Below are 18,112 nucleotides of genomic sequence, written 5' to 3'. Positions count from 1 at the left end.
GAGAACAAAAAAAATGACGGAAGTCAACGGGCTGCGAGATGTAAAGGTTCTGGGATGACCATTCTTTTCGTAGATTTATTGTAGTTCAAGCCAGCAGCGACACTTTACCTACGCATGTTGTAACGTGACTAGCACTTTGCTTATGTTTAGTGTACCCTCTTTTGTACGCCAAGATGAACACGATGTGGACTGGTTCGCATCGTCTTCCTTGCTTCTCCCTTTACTGAATAATTTGAGTGCTGACGCATCATTGTCATAAGATCAAAATTCCATTTTTGATTGCTAATTAGAGGTAAGAGAACCTACTTACATCTTATCCCATGGTAAAATTTCTCGGCATCTAACCATAATGTGGGCACTTCCCCCGCAAAATTAGAGGATTCACCGTCATCTCCTATACATTTGATTGAGAGTCTGCGACAAGTGGGTACTTTTATGGGCCCTCAGGAACATATCCCAAGTCGTAACAAGTGGTAATAACGTTCGATTTATTGTCATTTCCGTACAAAGTGTCGTAATGCAGTTCTCAATTAGCTGTCGAGATCTAATTCTGTGGCCCAAAAGGAACAATTTCATCACAGAACTATCGATGCCCTCCTCTTTGGTCGGTTTACTCGTGAGAATGCTGTGCGCCAGTTTTGTCTTCCGGTGACATCGCCCTTTATAGCTCTCTCTTTGCTCGTCTGTTGCGTGGCCCTTCTCTTTAGCAATAATCTCTATATCAACGTGCTTCTCTTGCTGTTCTTTCTTGTCCCTTCGATCGTTTATTCCCATTGTTGTCTGGATTCCTCTTCTTTCTATATGGAGCTGCGAGTCGAAACGGATTACCCTCTACCCATTTACAAAGGCCATTTTGGTTGCATTGACATAGGAGTCAAAATCAAATTGGTGAGGACCCATGGGAATGAAACAGAAAGAATAATGAAAATAAGCACATATGCAGCTCAGCGGAAGAGAGAGAGAGAGAGGCCAAATCGACCCGTAATGGGTTAAATCAAATTAGTTTGATCGTGGCATGCTCAAACCATCGTGATTCATAGACGCAATACGATTGATACTGAATTTTTAGTGATCATTGTAGGAAAATTTGATTCAAAAGTTAAAGCCGAAAGAAGATCCCGTGCATATAAAAGGTATATGAACCCACGTATAAGCTTTGCGAATACTTTAACGCATATCAAGCAAGCTGGCTTGCTTTATCCGCTCTCGACATTTGTAGACGATTATTTCCGGTTCTTGTCGCTTGTCGCTATGGTCGGCTAATAAATGGTTTTGTCCGATTCAATCACCGAGCGCTACGTGGGCTTACTTGGGTCGAGGCTCGTGTATTAATTAGCTCCTGACTTTGTACCGCACCCCTCCTGTTAACGAGTAACAAGAAACAACCACATGCTTCGATTGCTCATCCGCTTTGTATAAAATGTCTTCCACCTCGCTTTTGCTTCCTTAATTATTTCGTTTCATTGCTGAAGCTGTTCGATTTCCAGATATGATCAGGTATGCCTGGTCCTACATTCCATATGATTAGCTCTTTTTTTTGTTTCCCATTCTCTATAGTGTGCTTTTGAATTTTAATATGCTCAGATTACTCAAGAGACATCATCGCTGTGGTCGATTTAAATCACGATTTTAGATAGAGAGTTAGTTTCTTAGAGCGAACTGAAGTGTAAGAAGGTATGGTTGAGAGTACTTTCCTAAGCTAGTAGTGGAATGGTATTTCAAGGGGAGAAACTGAATTGGATCGTTTTTGTTCAAGTCTTGGAAAGTCACGGATATCTAACATATTCATAGCTAACAATTTTCCACAGTCGTGCTCCGAGAAAAAAAAAATCTCAATAACATTATGAAAAACATTGATAAAATACTTTTAAATCAATGAAATCTGACCATCCACACATAACGAAAATGGGTCTTTTGTCGAGATTAAATGGCCTCCAAGAATTCGTGACATTGTGTCCTAGTTAGTTGGGTAATGACAAACTTAAAACCTAGCTCGTTCATTCACTACACAATGAATCATCGGTGTGAGGTTCGTAATAAGTGACGTGAGATCCAGTGAACATTCACAATCTTAGTAGCATTTTGTACTAAAATGAGCGTCATACAAAAACTATGGCACATATAGTGTCCTTTTCTCCATTAGAAAGATGTCACATAAAATAACAATTTGGTGAGCACCCATCCTAAGCCATGGAATGGGAATTAACGGTTTGGTATTTCATTAACACTATATTAGTATTTTTCCTTACCAAAAAAAAAAAACACTATATTATTTTTTTTAGAGCAATAATTTTTTGTTCAGTCCGGTTATGACAAGTGTAGGTCCGGGATAGATTAGGAAGCATGACCTAAATCTAGAGAATATTTAATCAATGTATGAAATGTAGCATGCTACGATTACAACTCTTAATTCACTCCATCGCTTCTTACCTTCTTTTCTCAATTGAATCCAGGAAGATTTCGATTCCCCACGACTCAAACATCAAGAGCACATACAATGGAATCAAACCCCAACTTCATTCTTACATGTAACCTTTAAATCTGAAAGACATAATACGTAACACGTAGACCCAACGGAATGTTAATATGAGCTGTCAATTAGGGCCTAAATAGGAGAGTTTTTCTATTTAAAGTATTTATATATATATATATATGTATCTCCCGATTTGTAGGAGATTGTGATTTGTAGAAGATTTTAGGTTGGTTCATGTCGGTATGTATATATGTGCGTTTATAATCTTGAAGGTAGAGATACATAATATAAGAAAAAGAATTCATTCTTGAATTGTTTACTTTTGAGTGTTAACATGGTATCAGAGCACATGATCTAGGGACTCTGTGTTCATTCCGATCAAGATCCGAATTTCTTGCCAGGGCGGTGCAATTGCCGCGCCGATTGCACTCACTACTAGACTCATGGCGAATGATGACATTCCACCCACCGAGATAATTCCTCCGGCTCCAGCGGGAGTTGCTACGAATTCTCCAAATGGGAAATCAGTAGTCTCGCACCGGGTTTCGGGAGGGACATCAACTACTGATGCACTCCTTAAAACCTTGACTTCCAAGTTGACACAAATGTTGACTCATTGTCAAGATTCACCCTCTCATGCTGAAAACTCCGCCCCACCAATTGCAATCAAGTTGGACGATCGTAATTATGGCCTCCGGTCCCAAGTTGTGGAGATGTATATCTCTGGAAAGGACCAATTGGGATACATCAATGGGGATCTTCCCCCATCGCTTCCAACCGACCCTAGTTTTCGGAAGTGGAAGACTGACGACAATACGATTAAAGGATGGCTCATCAATTCCATGGACCCGGCATTGATTGGCAATTTTATTCGTTTCCCAACAGCGAAGGCAATATGGGATTCGGTGGCTACTACGTTCTTTGCTGGCACCGATTTCTCCCAGGTGTATGATCCGAAGTGACGTCTATCCCGATTGAAGCAGGCAAGCGGCTCGATTGAAAAGTATTACAATGATCTCCGGGGTTTATGGCGGGAGGTTTCGACGGCCTAATCCCATGACTTGTCCTCGTGATATTGAGCAAGATAACACTCTTGTGCAAGAAGACCGTGTATATCTCTTCCTTGATGGGCTTGATGATCGCCTTGACAATGTCGGGGCTGATGTTTTTAAGATGCATCCCTTCCCGACGGTGGAGCAAGCCTATGCTAGGGTGAGGCGTGAGGATATACGCCAAGCTATTATGTTGTCTACAACCGAACCACCTAGCACCGCGGCAGCTCTGGTTTCACATGGTAGGAAGGTTGCCTCACTCTTTCCTAGGGCCAACAATGAGCTCAAAGCTCTCCGGATGGTCCCTCCTAATGCTGCGTGCGGGGGAGGGAGACAAACAATCGCTTGAAGGCTAAACTACGACACCCAAGAGGCTGCGCTCATTGTGGTAATTCTAGACATACTAAAGATACATGTTTTAAGTTGCACGGTTATCGGGATTGGTGGAAGGAGTTGCAGACCAAGAAAAAGATAGAAAATCCCGTGGGGCGAGGACGGGCATCATTGGCTGCAAGGACCTCTCCCCTCTCTTTGGTGCCGCAAGTAGATGCCACAAATACTTCTGATGCGACTCCTGAAGGTAACATTGGGTGTGCACTTGTCGGGACTTCTCGGGGTGGCGGGGAGGGGTGGATTGTTGATCCCGGGGCAACAGATCACATGGCACCCAATCTTGACGATATTATATGTTGCACCACTCCAAGGAGACAGAGTATATATAATGCCAATGGCACTAGCTATCCCGTCACCGGGGCTAGCAATGTTGATATTACACCCTCTTTATCATTGTTTCACACTTTGCTAGTGCCCTCTCTATCAAACCGTTTGCTCTCTGTTGGCCAACTCACAAATGCTTTGAAGTATTGTGTTCTTATGTATCCGTCTTTTTGCTTATTTCAGGATATCCTCACGAAGGAGATTATTGGTCGTGGTACTAAAAGAAGGGGGCTATACTATGTTGACGACTTTCATGCGGGGCCGAGCACATCACACAAGCAGTGGGTCTACTAATAAAGAGAAAGCGATTTGGTTATGGCACCATCGTTTAGGACACCCATCTTTTGGATATTTAAAGCATTTACTTCCAGACTTGTTTCATAATTTGTCTGATATCGAATTCCAATGTGAGACATGTATTTTGGCAAAGAGTTATCGTCTCTTTCCTTTGAGTTTTAATAAGAGCACCAGGCCGTTTTCTTTGGTTCATTCGGATGTGTGGGGTACTTCACCTTAACATGGCCACGGGCGGTGAACCGCCAGCTCTAGTTCATGAAATGGCAGTTCCGGTTCGTGGCCATGCTTGAACCGGAACCGGCCCTTGAAGGGGCGGTCCTGGTTCCGGTTCGAACCTGTCGGTTCCGAGCTGGTTCAAGAGACAATTCCGGTTTGGCCCAATTTTAGGCCTTTGGGGGCGGGGGAAAAGAGCCGTGGCTCTTTTCCTCTTTTGATTTTTTTTTTTTTCAGTTCTGAATGTCGGCTCCGAATTTTTTTAAACCGTAATCGGCCCGTGAGAGGCCGGGCCCTTCCCAGGCCCAAACCGGCCCGTGGCCATGTCTAGCTTCACCGCTTACTTGCTCTATCGGCATTCGTTGGTTTGTAACATTTGTGAATGATTGTACTCGGATATCCTGGGTTTATTTAATGAAGCATAAAGATGAAGTGGCAGGAATATTCCGTGTGTTTCATCAAATGATTGCAACGCAGTTTGGGACTCAAATTCGAGTCCTTCGTAGTGACAATGGAGGGGAATATATTAACCAACATCTTACGACTTACTTTCAGGACCACGGGGCTTATACATGAAACATTTTACTCCGGGACACCCCAACAGAATGGTGTCGCCGAGAGGAAGAACCGCCATATCCACGAGACGGCACGAGCACTTCTCGTGAGTGGTCATGTTCCGTCTCGTTTTTGGGATTCCGTCGTGGCAACAATCGTATATTTAATGAGCAAAATGCCCTCTCGTGTGTTAAATTTTCGCACCCCATTTCAAGCGGTTACATTCCATGTTTCTCTTCCTTCAATCATGGCATTACCTCCCAAAATGTTTGGGTGTGTGGCGTACGTCCATCTCCACAAGAACCAATGGACAAAACTCGATCCCTGTGCAGTGAAGTATGTTTTCATTGGTTATGGTACTCATCAAAAGGGATACCACTGTTACAATCCGGCTATCAAGAAAACCCATGTCACAATGGACGTCACCTTCATCGAGTTCGGATTATTTTTCCCCGCACCAAATTGTACCTTTCAGGGGGAGACGTCCGGTGAAAAGATAAATTGGTGGGAAACCGGTGTAATGGCGGGGGTTGAAAATGATTTTGCGGCTAATTTTGCTTTGGAAAAACATAACCCAATAGCATTAGCACCTGGTGACACGAGGATCGATGATATGTTGCAGCATGGTGTGGCCACGGATCATTGTGAGACACGGGAAAATGAACAACGGTACACTAAGGAATCTGATCATCGGGTTGATTTGGTGCAAGAGACACACAAGCAATCTCAAGAACAGCCCCCTTCACTTCAAAATACCCCCTCTTTAGTACCCGACAATTCTCCTAGGGATAGTCCTAAGGTAAGTTTTCCTACCACACAAAATTTGTTTTTTGATACCGATGCGATTGTTGGTTATAAATTCCCCAACAGACATAATCGTGGCAAGGCTCCTAATAGGTACTCACCAGATGTAGAAGAACGAAGGTCAAAGTATCCGATCACCAATTATGTTTCGACGGAACGATTGTCGGGACCTTTGAAGGCATTTGCATCGAATGTCTCTGCAAGTAGAGTTCCGGGTAGAGTACGGGAGGTGTTGAGGGATCCCAAGTGGGTTCAAGCAATGCAAGAAAAGACTGGGGCTTTATAACAAAAAAAAAAAAGAGACTTGGAGACTTATAGAGTAACCGAAGGGAAAGAAGGCAAGAGGATGTAAATGGGTCTTCACCATCAAATATAAAGCAGATGGTTCCGTTGAGAGGTACAAGGCTCGTCTGGTAACAAAAGGATATACCCAAACCTATGGTGTGGACTACTAGGAAACATGCTCTCTGGTTGCAAAATTGAACACTATGCGGGTATTGTTATCACTTGCGCCGAATTTGGACTGGCCTTTACATCAATTTGATGTAAAAAATGCATTCTTACACGAAGATCCGGAAGAAGAGATCTACATGAAAATCCCACTAGGATATGCGTACGCTGACCAATCGAAAGTGGTGTGTAAACTTGAGCGGTTGTTGTACGGGTTAAAGCAATCACCATGGGCTTAGTTTGGTCGCTTTAGCTCTGCAATGAAAAGGTATGGGTACACTCAAAGTAATTTGGACCATACATTGTTCCTAAAACGACAGCATGGCAAAGTAACGGCAGTGATTATATGTGTAAATGACATGATCATCACGGGGATAACCTTGAGGAGATCGCAGAACTTCGAAGGAAACCGGCAAATGAGTTTGAGATGAATAACTTGGGGGGCCTGAAATATTTTTGGGTATTAAAGTGGCCGGATCAAAGGAGGGTATTTTTTTATCTCAACGGAAGTATGTGTTGGACTTGTTGGCTGAGGTGGGGATGTTGGACTGCAAACCTATTAATACCCCCCATAGTACAAAATCATAAACTTGGAGATTTTCCCTATCATGTACCGACCAATAAGGACCAATATCAAAGGTTAGTAGGGAGGTTGATTTATCTATCACACACTCAGCCTGATATTGCATGTGTTGTATTAGTTGTCGGTCGGTTTATGCATGCTCCTAGTGAGGAGCATATGAATGTCGTAGTTCAGATTTTACGATACTTGAAGTCAAGACTAGGGAAATGACTATTCTTTGCAAAGAATAATCATAGTGAGGTGGAAGGATTTACGGATGCTAATTGGGCTAGCAATATCTCGGATAGGAGATCGAAGTCGGGCTACTTTACATTTGTGGGAGGAAACTTGGTTATATGGAGGAGCAAGAAATAGAAAGTGGTAGCTTTGTCGAGTGCTGAAGCCGAGTTTCGAGGTGTGGGTAAAGGATTATGTGAGCTTTTGTGACTAAAAAATTTGTTGACGGAACTTGGTCTTCCACCTAAGTCAAGGATGCGGTTGTTTTGTGATAATAAGGCCGCAATTCAAATTTCCCATAACCCGATTCAACACGACCGCACTAAACATGTTGATGTTGATAGGCATTTTATCAAGCAAAATCTGGATGACAGGGTGGTGAGTTTTTCTTTTGTCAAATTTGAAGACCAGTTGACGGACATACTTACAAAGGTTGTATCAAGTCGAGCATTCCACAAGTCCCTTGTCAAGCTGGGTATCAAAGATATCTTCTCACCAGCTTGAGGGAAAGTGTTAACATGAGCTGTCAATTAGGGCCTAAATAGGAGAGTTTTTCTATTTAAAGTGTTTGTATATATGTATCTCCCGATTTGTAGGAGATTGTGATTTGTAGACGATTTTAGGGTGGCTCATGTTGGTATGTATATATATGTGTGTGTGTGTGCGCGCTCGCGCTTTTATAATCTTGAAGGTAGAGATACAGAATATGAGAAAAAGAATTCATTCTTGAATTGTTTACTTTTGAGTGTTAACACAGAACACAAAATGATGGTAACCCGTTTGTACGACGCGTCGGGATTCATTTCACTTTATCGAGTTATCCCATATCGTTTATTAAAGGAGTTGGTGTTCAGTTTATAAGTGTGAGAGAAAAATTCCACACTTTGAGTTAGTTTTTGGGACAAGAGAGGCTTAATTTCCCAACACTAGTATTATCAACAAGTCCAGGCTCAACAATTACGGGTCGATACGGTTCAACCTAGAGCCCGATGTGTGAGGAGGAAATTATTGGAAAAATCACCACCTATCTCTCTCTTTGTATCCTTCTTGTTTAATCTTATCTATTCGTGTTTTTTGATGTCTAGCTAAGTTGGATGTTCGTCTCTTTGGAACGCTAAGATAATTTACGAGTCAAACTAAGAGTCGTGTATTACGATTCGTCTCTTTGGAATGCTAGGATAATTTATGAGTCAAACTAAGAGTCGTGTATTATAACAGCACATTCGTCTTCTTCCTTGAGCGTCCTCCTCGTGTTGAGAGCTACCGACACCCGAATTTAGCTTGACGCTTGTGAAGCCTGACCGACGCTCCCTAAGCCCAACAAAAAATTGTTGGGTTATCCCGCCACATCAGTACGCCCGATGTGTGATCTTTTAAAAAGGGTGGGGAGTCGGCTTTATGGAGCAGCGATCCGATCGGCGGTCGCTATCTAATTCAGTAAAGGCTTTGGCCATAAACAAACATATGAACAGGATACAGTTGAGGGAGCGATGAGGCAGGTAGGGTTTTGCAGCTGGAAATTTTGTAATTATTGTGGAGAGGGAGGGATAGGCAGCTTAGAGAACTACTCGCATCTGCTCCTCATTCCCTTTTTGGCCTTTTTGGATCTGTTCCTAATTCAGGAAGGTGCTTTTCGTCGGGACACACGTTGGGTAGATTCATAATTCATGTAAAAGATAAGCAGCATCGAGATCTTCGTATTAACAAACACAACGAAACGAGAACGTAATGAACCAGCGACCGAACAGGTGACATGGGTGTCTCTAAGCTGGCTTCTTGCTCTCGGGGGTCCATCTCCGAAGGCGATGTGAAGTGGATTTATTTGGATGATTACCGAAAATGACAGCAATGGTTGATCGAGTTATGGCTATTAAATAATTTAAAATTTTAGAACTCGATTGGCGTAAATAAAAGATTTATAATTAAATTGGCATAAATGTAATAAATTTTTTTAAAAAAAATTAGACAATGTTCGCTCGGGTTATTACTACTACTACCAACAACGTACGGTTCTCTCAATTGGGCATAGGACAGGACATGAAGTGTGATCATGACAGATATGGCCCAACCCACAATAATTAAAAAGCTCAAATCGTTCTTACCAATTTAGTTGGGACGTAGAATTAAATGGCCCGTCACTGTGCTCTCTTTCCTTTTTTTGGGTCATTTGATTGTCTTGGATATCATATATCATACACCATAAGATTGGGAAGGTTGGTTGCAAATAATTCATATATGATGATAATGATGCAGATAGATGGAGAATCTATAGCTTCCTCGACTCGTCTAATTTATACCCACCAAAAAAACAAAATTTAGGGATGATTCTTGAATCATCCTGGATGCATTTGATACGATAATTAAGTACTAAACTATGCATTCATATGACGGTTTAAGCTTTCGGAACAATTTGTAATAATCTCACAAAATCTCGCACGGCCCTGGGTTCAAATCTTTTCAAACCTCATTTGCCCCCTCAATTAAAAATTTCGACGCTATAAATAGCTTTGCCTTTTCCATGTTCACATGAGGAAAAATCGGAGCCTAGACGAGTGCTCGCTCTTCCTCCTCATTGTTGCCTTGTGCTGCTGCTTCTTCTTCTTCTTCTTCTCCTTCTCCTCCTCCTTCCTATTCTTTTGTTGTGCCCATCAAAGATGATGCTAAACTTTGGGAAGCTTCTTTGCCTACCCTCTACCGTAAATGTGGTTATCTTCGTCTCCCTCGCCCTTGTCGCGGGCGGGAAGCTCGCCGCCTCCTCCGCGCCGTCCAACCGCAGCGCGCCGGCCGTGCCGGCGGTGATTGTGTTCGGCGACTCGATCGTCGATCCTGGGAACAACAACGGGATGAAGACGATAGTCAAGTGCAATTTCCCGCCGTACGGGAGGGACTTCATGGGAGGGAAGCCGACCGGAAGGTTTTGCAACGGGATAGTCCCCTCGGACATACTCGGTAACGTCGTCATGCAAATTTCCGAGTCCGTTCGTTTCTTCATTGACTGTACTCAAACGCGGAAAGACTGATCTCTTGCATTCATTTTACCACTGATATGACCAACGTTTTCACCTGTCGTAATAGATGCATGACCTGTGCCTTCCCCCTCACCTTTAAACCCCTTTATGTTTTCGACCAAGAAATTAAAAAAAAAAAAAAACCCTTTTATGTTTATCTTTCTTTTTTTACTTTTTCTTTTTTTGAGTTTATATCACAAAAAAAAAAAAAACTCAAAATTGGTACACCCAATGCAAATTTACCTTCTGTTAGTTTTCTTTAAATTTAATTAATGCCACAAAAAATTCAAACCAGCACGCATGTGACAAACGAAGAGTAAAACCTCAAATCGGTCACTCGTCAACTATCAAGTGCCACACAATTAAATAATTTAACGGTAAAATTTAATGAAAACTAACATATGGTAAAATTTGTCTCAGGTATATCGGTTTGGGATTTTTTATGGTCAAAAAATTAACTTTCGAAAAATTTATTATAGGTGTACCAAATTTTTATGGTGTTAATCTTTTTTTTTAAAACCCTATGACTTTTCTAAGTGTGTAGAGTCGGTGCGTTTACAAGGCATCACTTGTTTCTAATTCCTATGCCGATTCTACTACATCGGTCTTGCAGTTTGTGAGGAATTTGTTTCCGGTCTCTTTGGGGATTGTCTTGTCTATGCTAGAGAGAGTACGATATTATTGTAACTTCAGGACGTTTCATCATGTAATTAAATACAAAACCATGCTAATAACGCTTACCACAGCAAACTGCATCCTACACTAAGACATAACCTTCCATCATACTGATTAGGACAATACAACGTTATTAACCCAATTTTTTTGAATCTTGGAACGAAATGCCCCAGTCGAAGCATTTGGAGTTAAGCAGTACTTGCCTGCTTATTTGGACCCGAGCCTCAAATTAGAAGACCTCCTCACCGGGGTTAGCTTCGCTTCCGGCGCATCCGGTTACGATCCTCTCACCTCGAAACTCGCCGTAAGCTCTCGCACCTCTCTGTCTGCTCTTACATCCGACCCTTCTCTCTCTGTTCTTGGCGATTAAGAATTTGAGGTTGTCTTAGGCTTGTACGTTTGTGTGTGTCGAAACATGTTAAAGAATTAGCTGTTATGGCACCGAGGAGGGTCGGTGTGTGTGCGTGCGCGCTGTGTATAAACACCGGGCTCCTCAGGAGCCGCTCGAGCTTGGCGTAGGGCAACTCGATCTCTTTTTGATTCAAATGGAATCGCCTGAAACTTCTTTTGTAACATGATTATGCCGACAGTCGGTCTTGTCGCTATCGGATCAACTAAACCTGTTTAAGGAGTACGTGAACAAGATCAAATCGGGCGCCGGAGAAGAGAAGGCATTGAACATCGTCACGAACAGCCTCTACATAGTGGTGTGCGGAAGCGACGACATTGCAAACACATACTACACGACTCCATTCAGGAAAGGGGAATACGACATACCGGCCTACACCGATCTCATGGTCAGTTCGGCTTCAAGCTTCTTTCAGGTAAGTCCCCGAAGAGAAACATTCTCATCCGAACAACGACGAGGATAAAGAAACAGCTGAAAGACATAACATAAGGATTGAATTGCAAAACAAAACTGATCCTGAAGTACAAGTGAATGATTTAGCAGGAGCTCTATGGATTAGGAGCAAGAAAAATTGGAGTCCTGGGTCTACCACCGATCGGATGTGTGCCCTCACAGAGAACACTTGATGGAGGACTGGCAAGAGCCTGCTCAGAGCCAGCCAATCAAGCAGCAACCCTCTTCAACTCCAAGCTCTCCTCAGAAATGGACTCCCTCAACCGAAAGCTCCCTGGCTGCAATCTAGTCTATATGGACATCTACTCTCCCTTGGTCTCCATCATCCAAAACCCTTCGCAACACGGTACTTCGCCGCACTATACTCTCTCTCTCTCTCTCTCCGCAAGATTTCAGCTTTCAGATTCGAATCTCTATTGCCATGCCGTTGGTCAGCCTCGTGTTTGGTCATGTCGATGTGTCTGCAGGATTTGAAGTGGTGGACAGAGGGTGCTGTGGCACGGGGAACATCGAAGTGAGCGTACTGTGTAACCGTCTGGACGATTTCAAGTCATGCAAAGATGACACGAAGTACGTCTTCTGGGACAGTTACCATCCGACGGAGAAGGCCTATAAGATCCTCACGAAACAAGTGATCAGCCAGTATGCTGACAAGCTTCTCCGAGACCACTAGGCATTATTAGTTGTTTCCGGGTGAATTGGATTAGCAACCACCCTCGCAGTTTCCATAACGCCCCTGCCTCGTATTATAGATTGTAATGGTGGCAGTAGAAAATTGCAACTGTCAGTCAGCCGTCTATCCATTTCGTTCTCTCAGCGATAGTGTGAAACATTCAACTCTTCATTCAAAATTCTCCCAATTATTGAAACTATGATGGTACTTTAAGTGAATGTTTTCTTCTTACCTTCACGCTGTGTCTAAGTTGCGTGCTCTGACACTGCAGAGGACGTCTGAGATACTATCTTAGGGAATTCCATCAATTACTCCTTCCATGCTGGTCCTCCAGCTAAAATATCAATCTTACATTGTCCAGCCAAGCTGTGGTGTCATTGTTACAATTCATTTTCCGCGTTAACTGGCCGAACAGAGGGAAAATGAAGTGATTAAGAACCAGATCAGAACCCCAGTACCCCATATAAAAGAAGAAAAGACTTCTTTCTCAAGCCACTCCCAACGGAGGAGCGCCCACAGAATATGCAGTAAACGAGTCAAAATACTCTAATATTCTAGATGACAAAAGCAGAGTTCTTCTGTTTGAGACAGGAAGGATTGATTGCCAATTACCACTTTCTCTACATCTCCCAATACTTTATCCAGTCAAGTTCATAACAGGAGACACATCGCCAGTTTAATTATTATAGCAACTGTATGAATAATGACAATGCAAGAATTCGTATTAAAATGTTCCGATGAGACTAATAAGGACATATTAGTCATTACAGAGCTTTCTTACCCCAGCAGATTGGAAATTACTGGACAAGTTCAGGATATTCTAGACAAGGAAAAAAAATTTATACATACATATACAGTAATGTATACAATTGGTGACAAGAATATCCATCCCAATATCCCGTTGACACATCAAATGATTGGATACTACTCCATAAAGGTGTCACCATGCATTACCGGGAGCAGAACTTGTAAAGTCACTCGTACATCTATATAGTGCAAGTGTATGCAAATACAACTTCAACAGACACTGCTAAAAGAAAAAACTAATTCCTGCAGTATAAGTATATGCTTCAAGAGCTGGCCATTCTTGTCAACCACACAAGAAATATACAATAACTAGTTCAAACCACCACATCCAGACAATTATCAGCTTAATATCAAGTACCGGTGGAGTTCATATTGCAGTAACACCTAATGCATCCAACAAAACTACAAAATTGCATCCAGCATCCTATTTAAGAACACCTAGAGGGAGGCAAAATAAACTATATACATATGACAACACCAAGTGACCAAAAGACACAGGAAAGAATCAACGAAGTTTATTTTGAGCCACAGCCTGACATAATTCCTCCTCATAGAATAAGGCCCGATTTGATGCCAAGGACTTGCATAGAGGCTTTGTTAAAACTGATGGTACCATACATCTGGAAGGGAATGTCGATTCCTGGAAAAGTACAGCAGCGATCTGCCGCATCTCAGCCAACTTAATACGAGAAGGTGGCCGTGGACCCTGCCTTGGTGCTTTAGGAGTATGAGGACTCGGCATGAAAACTCCCTTCCCATCACCCCTGGTGGAAGCAGTCTTATTCAGTATGCATAAATATATTAATGGTTTAACAAAGATAAAAATCAGGCACAATAGGATGACAACCATGAGTTATACCTTTTAAATGGCCAGTGCTCTGTTGGACGAGGAGTCATACTTCTTAACATTTCTTGTCGTGAGCGATCTGGTGTAGTGTAGTTGAAGTGGAACTGCCTTGCAATCATGACCTATAGCAATGATCAAAAGGGACCACCATGTCAAGCTATAGGTTCAATTTGATCCACATAGACGGTATGAAGGAATACAAAAACATAAGAGGGAGAGATCAACAGAGTACAAGACACTCACCGCCTTCCTAACCCTTTGAGAGACGTGGAAAACTGCCCTTAGCTGATCATGATGTAAGTGACAAAGTATTTTGACCTTAAAATTGGAAGAAAAACAATTAGATTTTTTAGGGAATAAGCATTTAGCTTAGGGAAGAAAAAATAAAACAGTAATAAGAAGAACTCGTCCCATCAAAAACAAGAGGGCAAAGCAAAACTGTACTTTATCCCAGAATAAACAGGAGACATAAATTTGAACTTCCAGCTGGAATTCTTATTACCTTTACTCCTGTGGAAGTTAGCACTCACAAAACAACCAAAATAATATTGATCTTGTAAAAGCCTCTTGTCTAATGCCCACACCTAATTACAAGAGCTATTTACAGTTAGGTATATGATTCACTGGAGGCTCATTTCCAAACTTTAACTGGGAAGGGACGAAGTTCTAAAAATGGTAACATGGATTGCAATACAAACCCCCCAGCCCCAAGAAAACCCACAAAGGAAAAAGGGAAAAACAAGCTATTCGTGCACTTTACGTCCTTCTCTATATAGATTCTTACATGTTGCCATTGTTAAAATGCAAATTTATCATCTTTCTATGCACCATCTTCAAAGTCTACAAAATGCCGGATTCATGAAAACAGGCAATACAAGCAAAGAAATTTTTTCTTTAGCACACAGCTCAAATCTGACTCGAGAATATGTTGAAAATGCAGACATGACAACAAATAAAGAAAGCAAATCTCCGTGAGATGAGAAGAAGATAGTTAACAATACCAGTACATCTATGGGGAGAGCCTCAAGCCTGGATTCAGTTTTACAATCGTTGTCATGAGGCGTCTTTGGTGTCCACAGTAAGTTATTTTGTTTAACCAAATTTACAGGGGACAAAAGAAGGGGGCTTTTGTCAACTGCTTTATCTTCAAGGAGCACGTCATTCTCAGCATTCTTAGCATCGAGAACAGCAACCCTTTTCTTCCCAATATCAGTACAGGACTTGGCTCCTGAGCCCCTACTGTACCGGAGCTGAGCCAGAGCCCCAGGTTTAAGATACTTCTTGCTTGAGCTCCGCAATCGCCTCTTTTGCCTCGCACCCTTCATTTCCCTCTCTTTTGGTGATACTTTCCCCATGTCCACCACCTGTCTTATTTCCTCACTTCAATTCTTCTGCTTCTCCCTTGAGAAAAATCCAATATCCCCTTCAATTCAGCATCTTTACCAGTTTCTGAAGCAAAAGGAAAGTTTTTACTTCCACTTATGCACAAGACTTTACATTTGGAGCAACATGAGTCCAAGCGACCAAATTTGCCACCACAGGTACGAAAATTTTCACGAGTAACCGCACAAGAAATGAGCCTCCTCCAAAGCTTACGCAAATCGAGGAACAGCTATCCTCAATCCTCTTTTCTTGATATTTCCGAAACTACAGCATATCGCGAGTGGCAACATCACCAAAATTCAATACGATAGAGAGTTGCGAGCCGAATAAACTTGTCTATCACGTATCAACAAACAAACAAACAAACTATTTAAGGACAGTAGAAATTGACGGCAGCCATATCTAATCAGAAATCACAATTAAGCTTATCCAGAAGCCATAGACATATCTAATCCACCGATCGCATAAAAAGCTTACCTGATCTTGGAGAGCTTCGAGATACGAACCCTAGAAACCAATGCTGGAAGAGCTCGATCAAGAAAAAATCTGCATAGCGAAAGCCTGGAAGAGTTCAATCGAGAGAGAATCTCCAGAGAGAGAGAGAGAGAGAGAGAGAAAGAGAGAGGGAAGATATGAAGCATAACTAGGGTTCGACCTGTATTTGAATTAGGCGAATTTGCCCGCCAAATTTTTACAAGCAACAGTTGCTGCAATTTGTTTTTTAGGAAAAAAAAAAAACTCCCCAAAAGATTGACGTGTTTTTCGGAAAATAATGAAGCTAGACGTTCACGTGGCGCGCTCCCATTGGCCGAGTTTCGCTGCAGTGCTTCGGTGGGGCCAAGTAGGTGCTTTCAAAACGATGTTGTGTACCGATCACATCGCACGGCGGCGATCGCGTTATTAGATTATCTAACTGGATTTTCTTGTATATTCACTTAATATACTGTTGTCGTTGTTAATTTAATTTTTATTCGATACGAAATGTCTCAATAAAAAATTAAAGATTTATATTTTATGAAATATATGACAGGTGAAAAGTTGGAGAAAATACATTTTTGAATAGTGAAGAGAGCTAATTTGAAAACATTTTTTTTTTTCCTGTCAAAGAAAAAGTGGTTCGTGGGGGCCCGAAAATCAAAATAAGCCGAGGCGGGAAAAGATAAAAATAATCAGGGAATTCTCGTGCGGGGAGGGCATTAAATGACGGATTCGGCCTTGTCACGAGCTATCAATAACAGCGCGGGTGAACGGCTCCTCGTCGTCTGGGCGGAGGGCAAACTTGGAAGACAATTTTCAGGGGCAGTTTGGGTAATTCGGAGAGAGATTTTATAAGCGGGAATACGAACATCGGGGAAGTTCACGTGATGATGGCTCGACGCGTGAAAGGACGGATTTGACCTCTTAAATTGCCATTCAATGCGCGTGAATGGCGCGCCGTGAATGGCGCGCCGTTCACGACGTGATGGAGGGTGCAATTGAGAGGATCCGATGTATTTGGTTCTTTCTTACCATATATTTTTGCAAATCATTAAGGAACGAGAATATGTCTTAATTACTGGACATGAGGAGTGAGGACCTCTGGTCAAATACGAAATATCTTTAGTACACTAATATTTGCTAATCAATGGTCAAATGGATTAATCGAATCTACTTTATAGAAAAAGCTTAAGTCGGGTCAAATTAGTCGAACCGATCTCTTCGGGCAAGAAGCTCGGCTTAAGCTCCCCCCCTCTTTTGCATTTGAACGCATAATTTCCTTCCGGTTTGTAGATGTCGAGTCTAACTTCTCCCCGGTTCGGTTCGGATGTGCTTTATCTCGTTTGATACCTCATAAAGCATAGAAAGCAATCCGACGAGGTCGGGTCGAATTAGTCGAACCGATCTCTTCGACAAGAAGCTCGGCTTAAGCCCCCCTCTTTCGCGTTTGAACACATAATTTCCTTCCAGCTTGTAGATGTCGAGTCTAACTTCTCCCCGGTTCGGTTCGGATGTGCTTTATCTCGTTTGATACCTCATAAAGCATAGAAAGCAATCCAACGAGGTCGGGTCGGATTAGTCGAACCGATCTCTTCGACAAGAAGCTCGGCTTAAGCCCCCCTCTTTCGCATTTGAACACATAATTTCCTTCCAGCTTGTAGATGTCGAGTCTAACTTCTCCCCGGTTCGGTTTGGATGTGCTTTATCTCGTTCGATACCTCATAAAGCATAGAAAGCAATCCAACGAGGTCGGGTCGGATTAGTCGAACCGATCTCTTCGACAAGAAGCTCGGCTTAAGCCCCCCTCTTTCGCATTTGAACACATAATTTCCTTCCGGCTTGTAGATGTCGAGTCTAACTTCTCCCCAGTTCGGTTTGGATGTGCTTTATCTCGTTCGATACCTCATAAAGCATAGAAAGCAATCCGACGAAATGTGACTTTCAACGATCTCATCCGTTTGTGTTATTTGGAGTTGGGGTGAAAAGGGTAAGCGGACTATGAAAGATGTAGAGAGAACAT

At 42.3% G+C, this 18,112-nt stretch overlaps 2 protein-coding genes across 2 annotated transcripts; one reads left to right on the top strand and one right to left on the bottom strand.

The window, feature by feature from the left end:
- Positions 1-9,921: 9,921 nt before the first annotated feature.
- On the top strand, positions 9,922-12,809 carry LOC115744806 (GDSL esterase/lipase EXL3-like). The gene is made up of 5 exons (XM_030680168.2): positions 9,922-10,309; positions 11,217-11,347; positions 11,634-11,867; positions 11,996-12,251; positions 12,373-12,809. The coding sequence occupies exons 1-5, from the start codon at positions 10,015-10,017 to the stop codon at positions 12,576-12,578; spliced, it is 1,122 nt and encodes a 373-aa protein (XP_030536028.1). The 5' UTR covers positions 9,922-10,014; the 3' UTR covers positions 12,579-12,809.
- Positions 12,810-13,479: 670 nt separating this feature from the next.
- LOC115744807 (F-box protein At4g35930) lies at positions 13,480-16,247 on the bottom strand. Its single transcript, XM_030680169.2, has 5 exons — positions 16,093-16,247; positions 15,234-15,681; positions 14,476-14,550; positions 14,245-14,354; positions 13,480-14,149 (listed from the first exon to the last, which is right to left on the bottom strand). The coding sequence occupies exons 2-5, from the start codon at positions 15,585-15,587 to the stop codon at positions 13,891-13,893; spliced, it is 798 nt and encodes a 265-aa protein (XP_030536029.1). The 5' UTR covers positions 15,588-15,681; positions 16,093-16,247; the 3' UTR covers positions 13,480-13,890.
- Positions 16,248-18,112: the final 1,865 nt, after the last annotated feature.

This window comes from Rhodamnia argentea, chromosome 8 (assembly GCF_020921035.1).
Source record: "Rhodamnia argentea isolate NSW1041297 chromosome 8, ASM2092103v1, whole genome shotgun sequence".
NCBI classification, from domain to species: Eukaryota; Viridiplantae; Streptophyta; class Magnoliopsida; order Myrtales; family Myrtaceae; genus Rhodamnia; species Rhodamnia argentea.
This window is presented reverse-complemented; position numbering and strand designations above follow the sequence as displayed.

Coding starts and splice junctions, on each gene's coding strand:
- LOC115744806 (XM_030680168.2), top strand. CDS start 10,015: ATGATGCTAAACTTTGGGAAGCTTCTTTGCCTACCCTCTACCGTAAAT. Junction 10,310..11,216: donor AGTCCCCTCGGACATACTCG/GTAACGTCGTCA, acceptor GAAATGCCCCAG/TCGAAGCATTTGGAGTTAAG. Junction 11,868..11,995: donor CGGCTTCAAGCTTCTTTCAG/GTAAGTCCCCGA, acceptor ATGATTTAGCAG/GAGCTCTATGGATTAGGAGC.
- LOC115744807 (XM_030680169.2), bottom strand. CDS start 15,587: ATGGGGAAAGTATCACCAAAAGAGAGGGAAATGAAGGGTGCGAGGCAA. Junction 14,355..14,475: donor CTCAAAGGGTTAGGAAGGCG/GTGAGTGTCTTG, acceptor TCATTGCTATAG/GTCATGATTGCAAGGCAGTT. Junction 14,150..14,244: donor GAGCACTGGCCATTTAAAAG/GTATAACTCATG, acceptor TGCTTCCACCAG/GGGTGATGGGAAGGGAGTTT.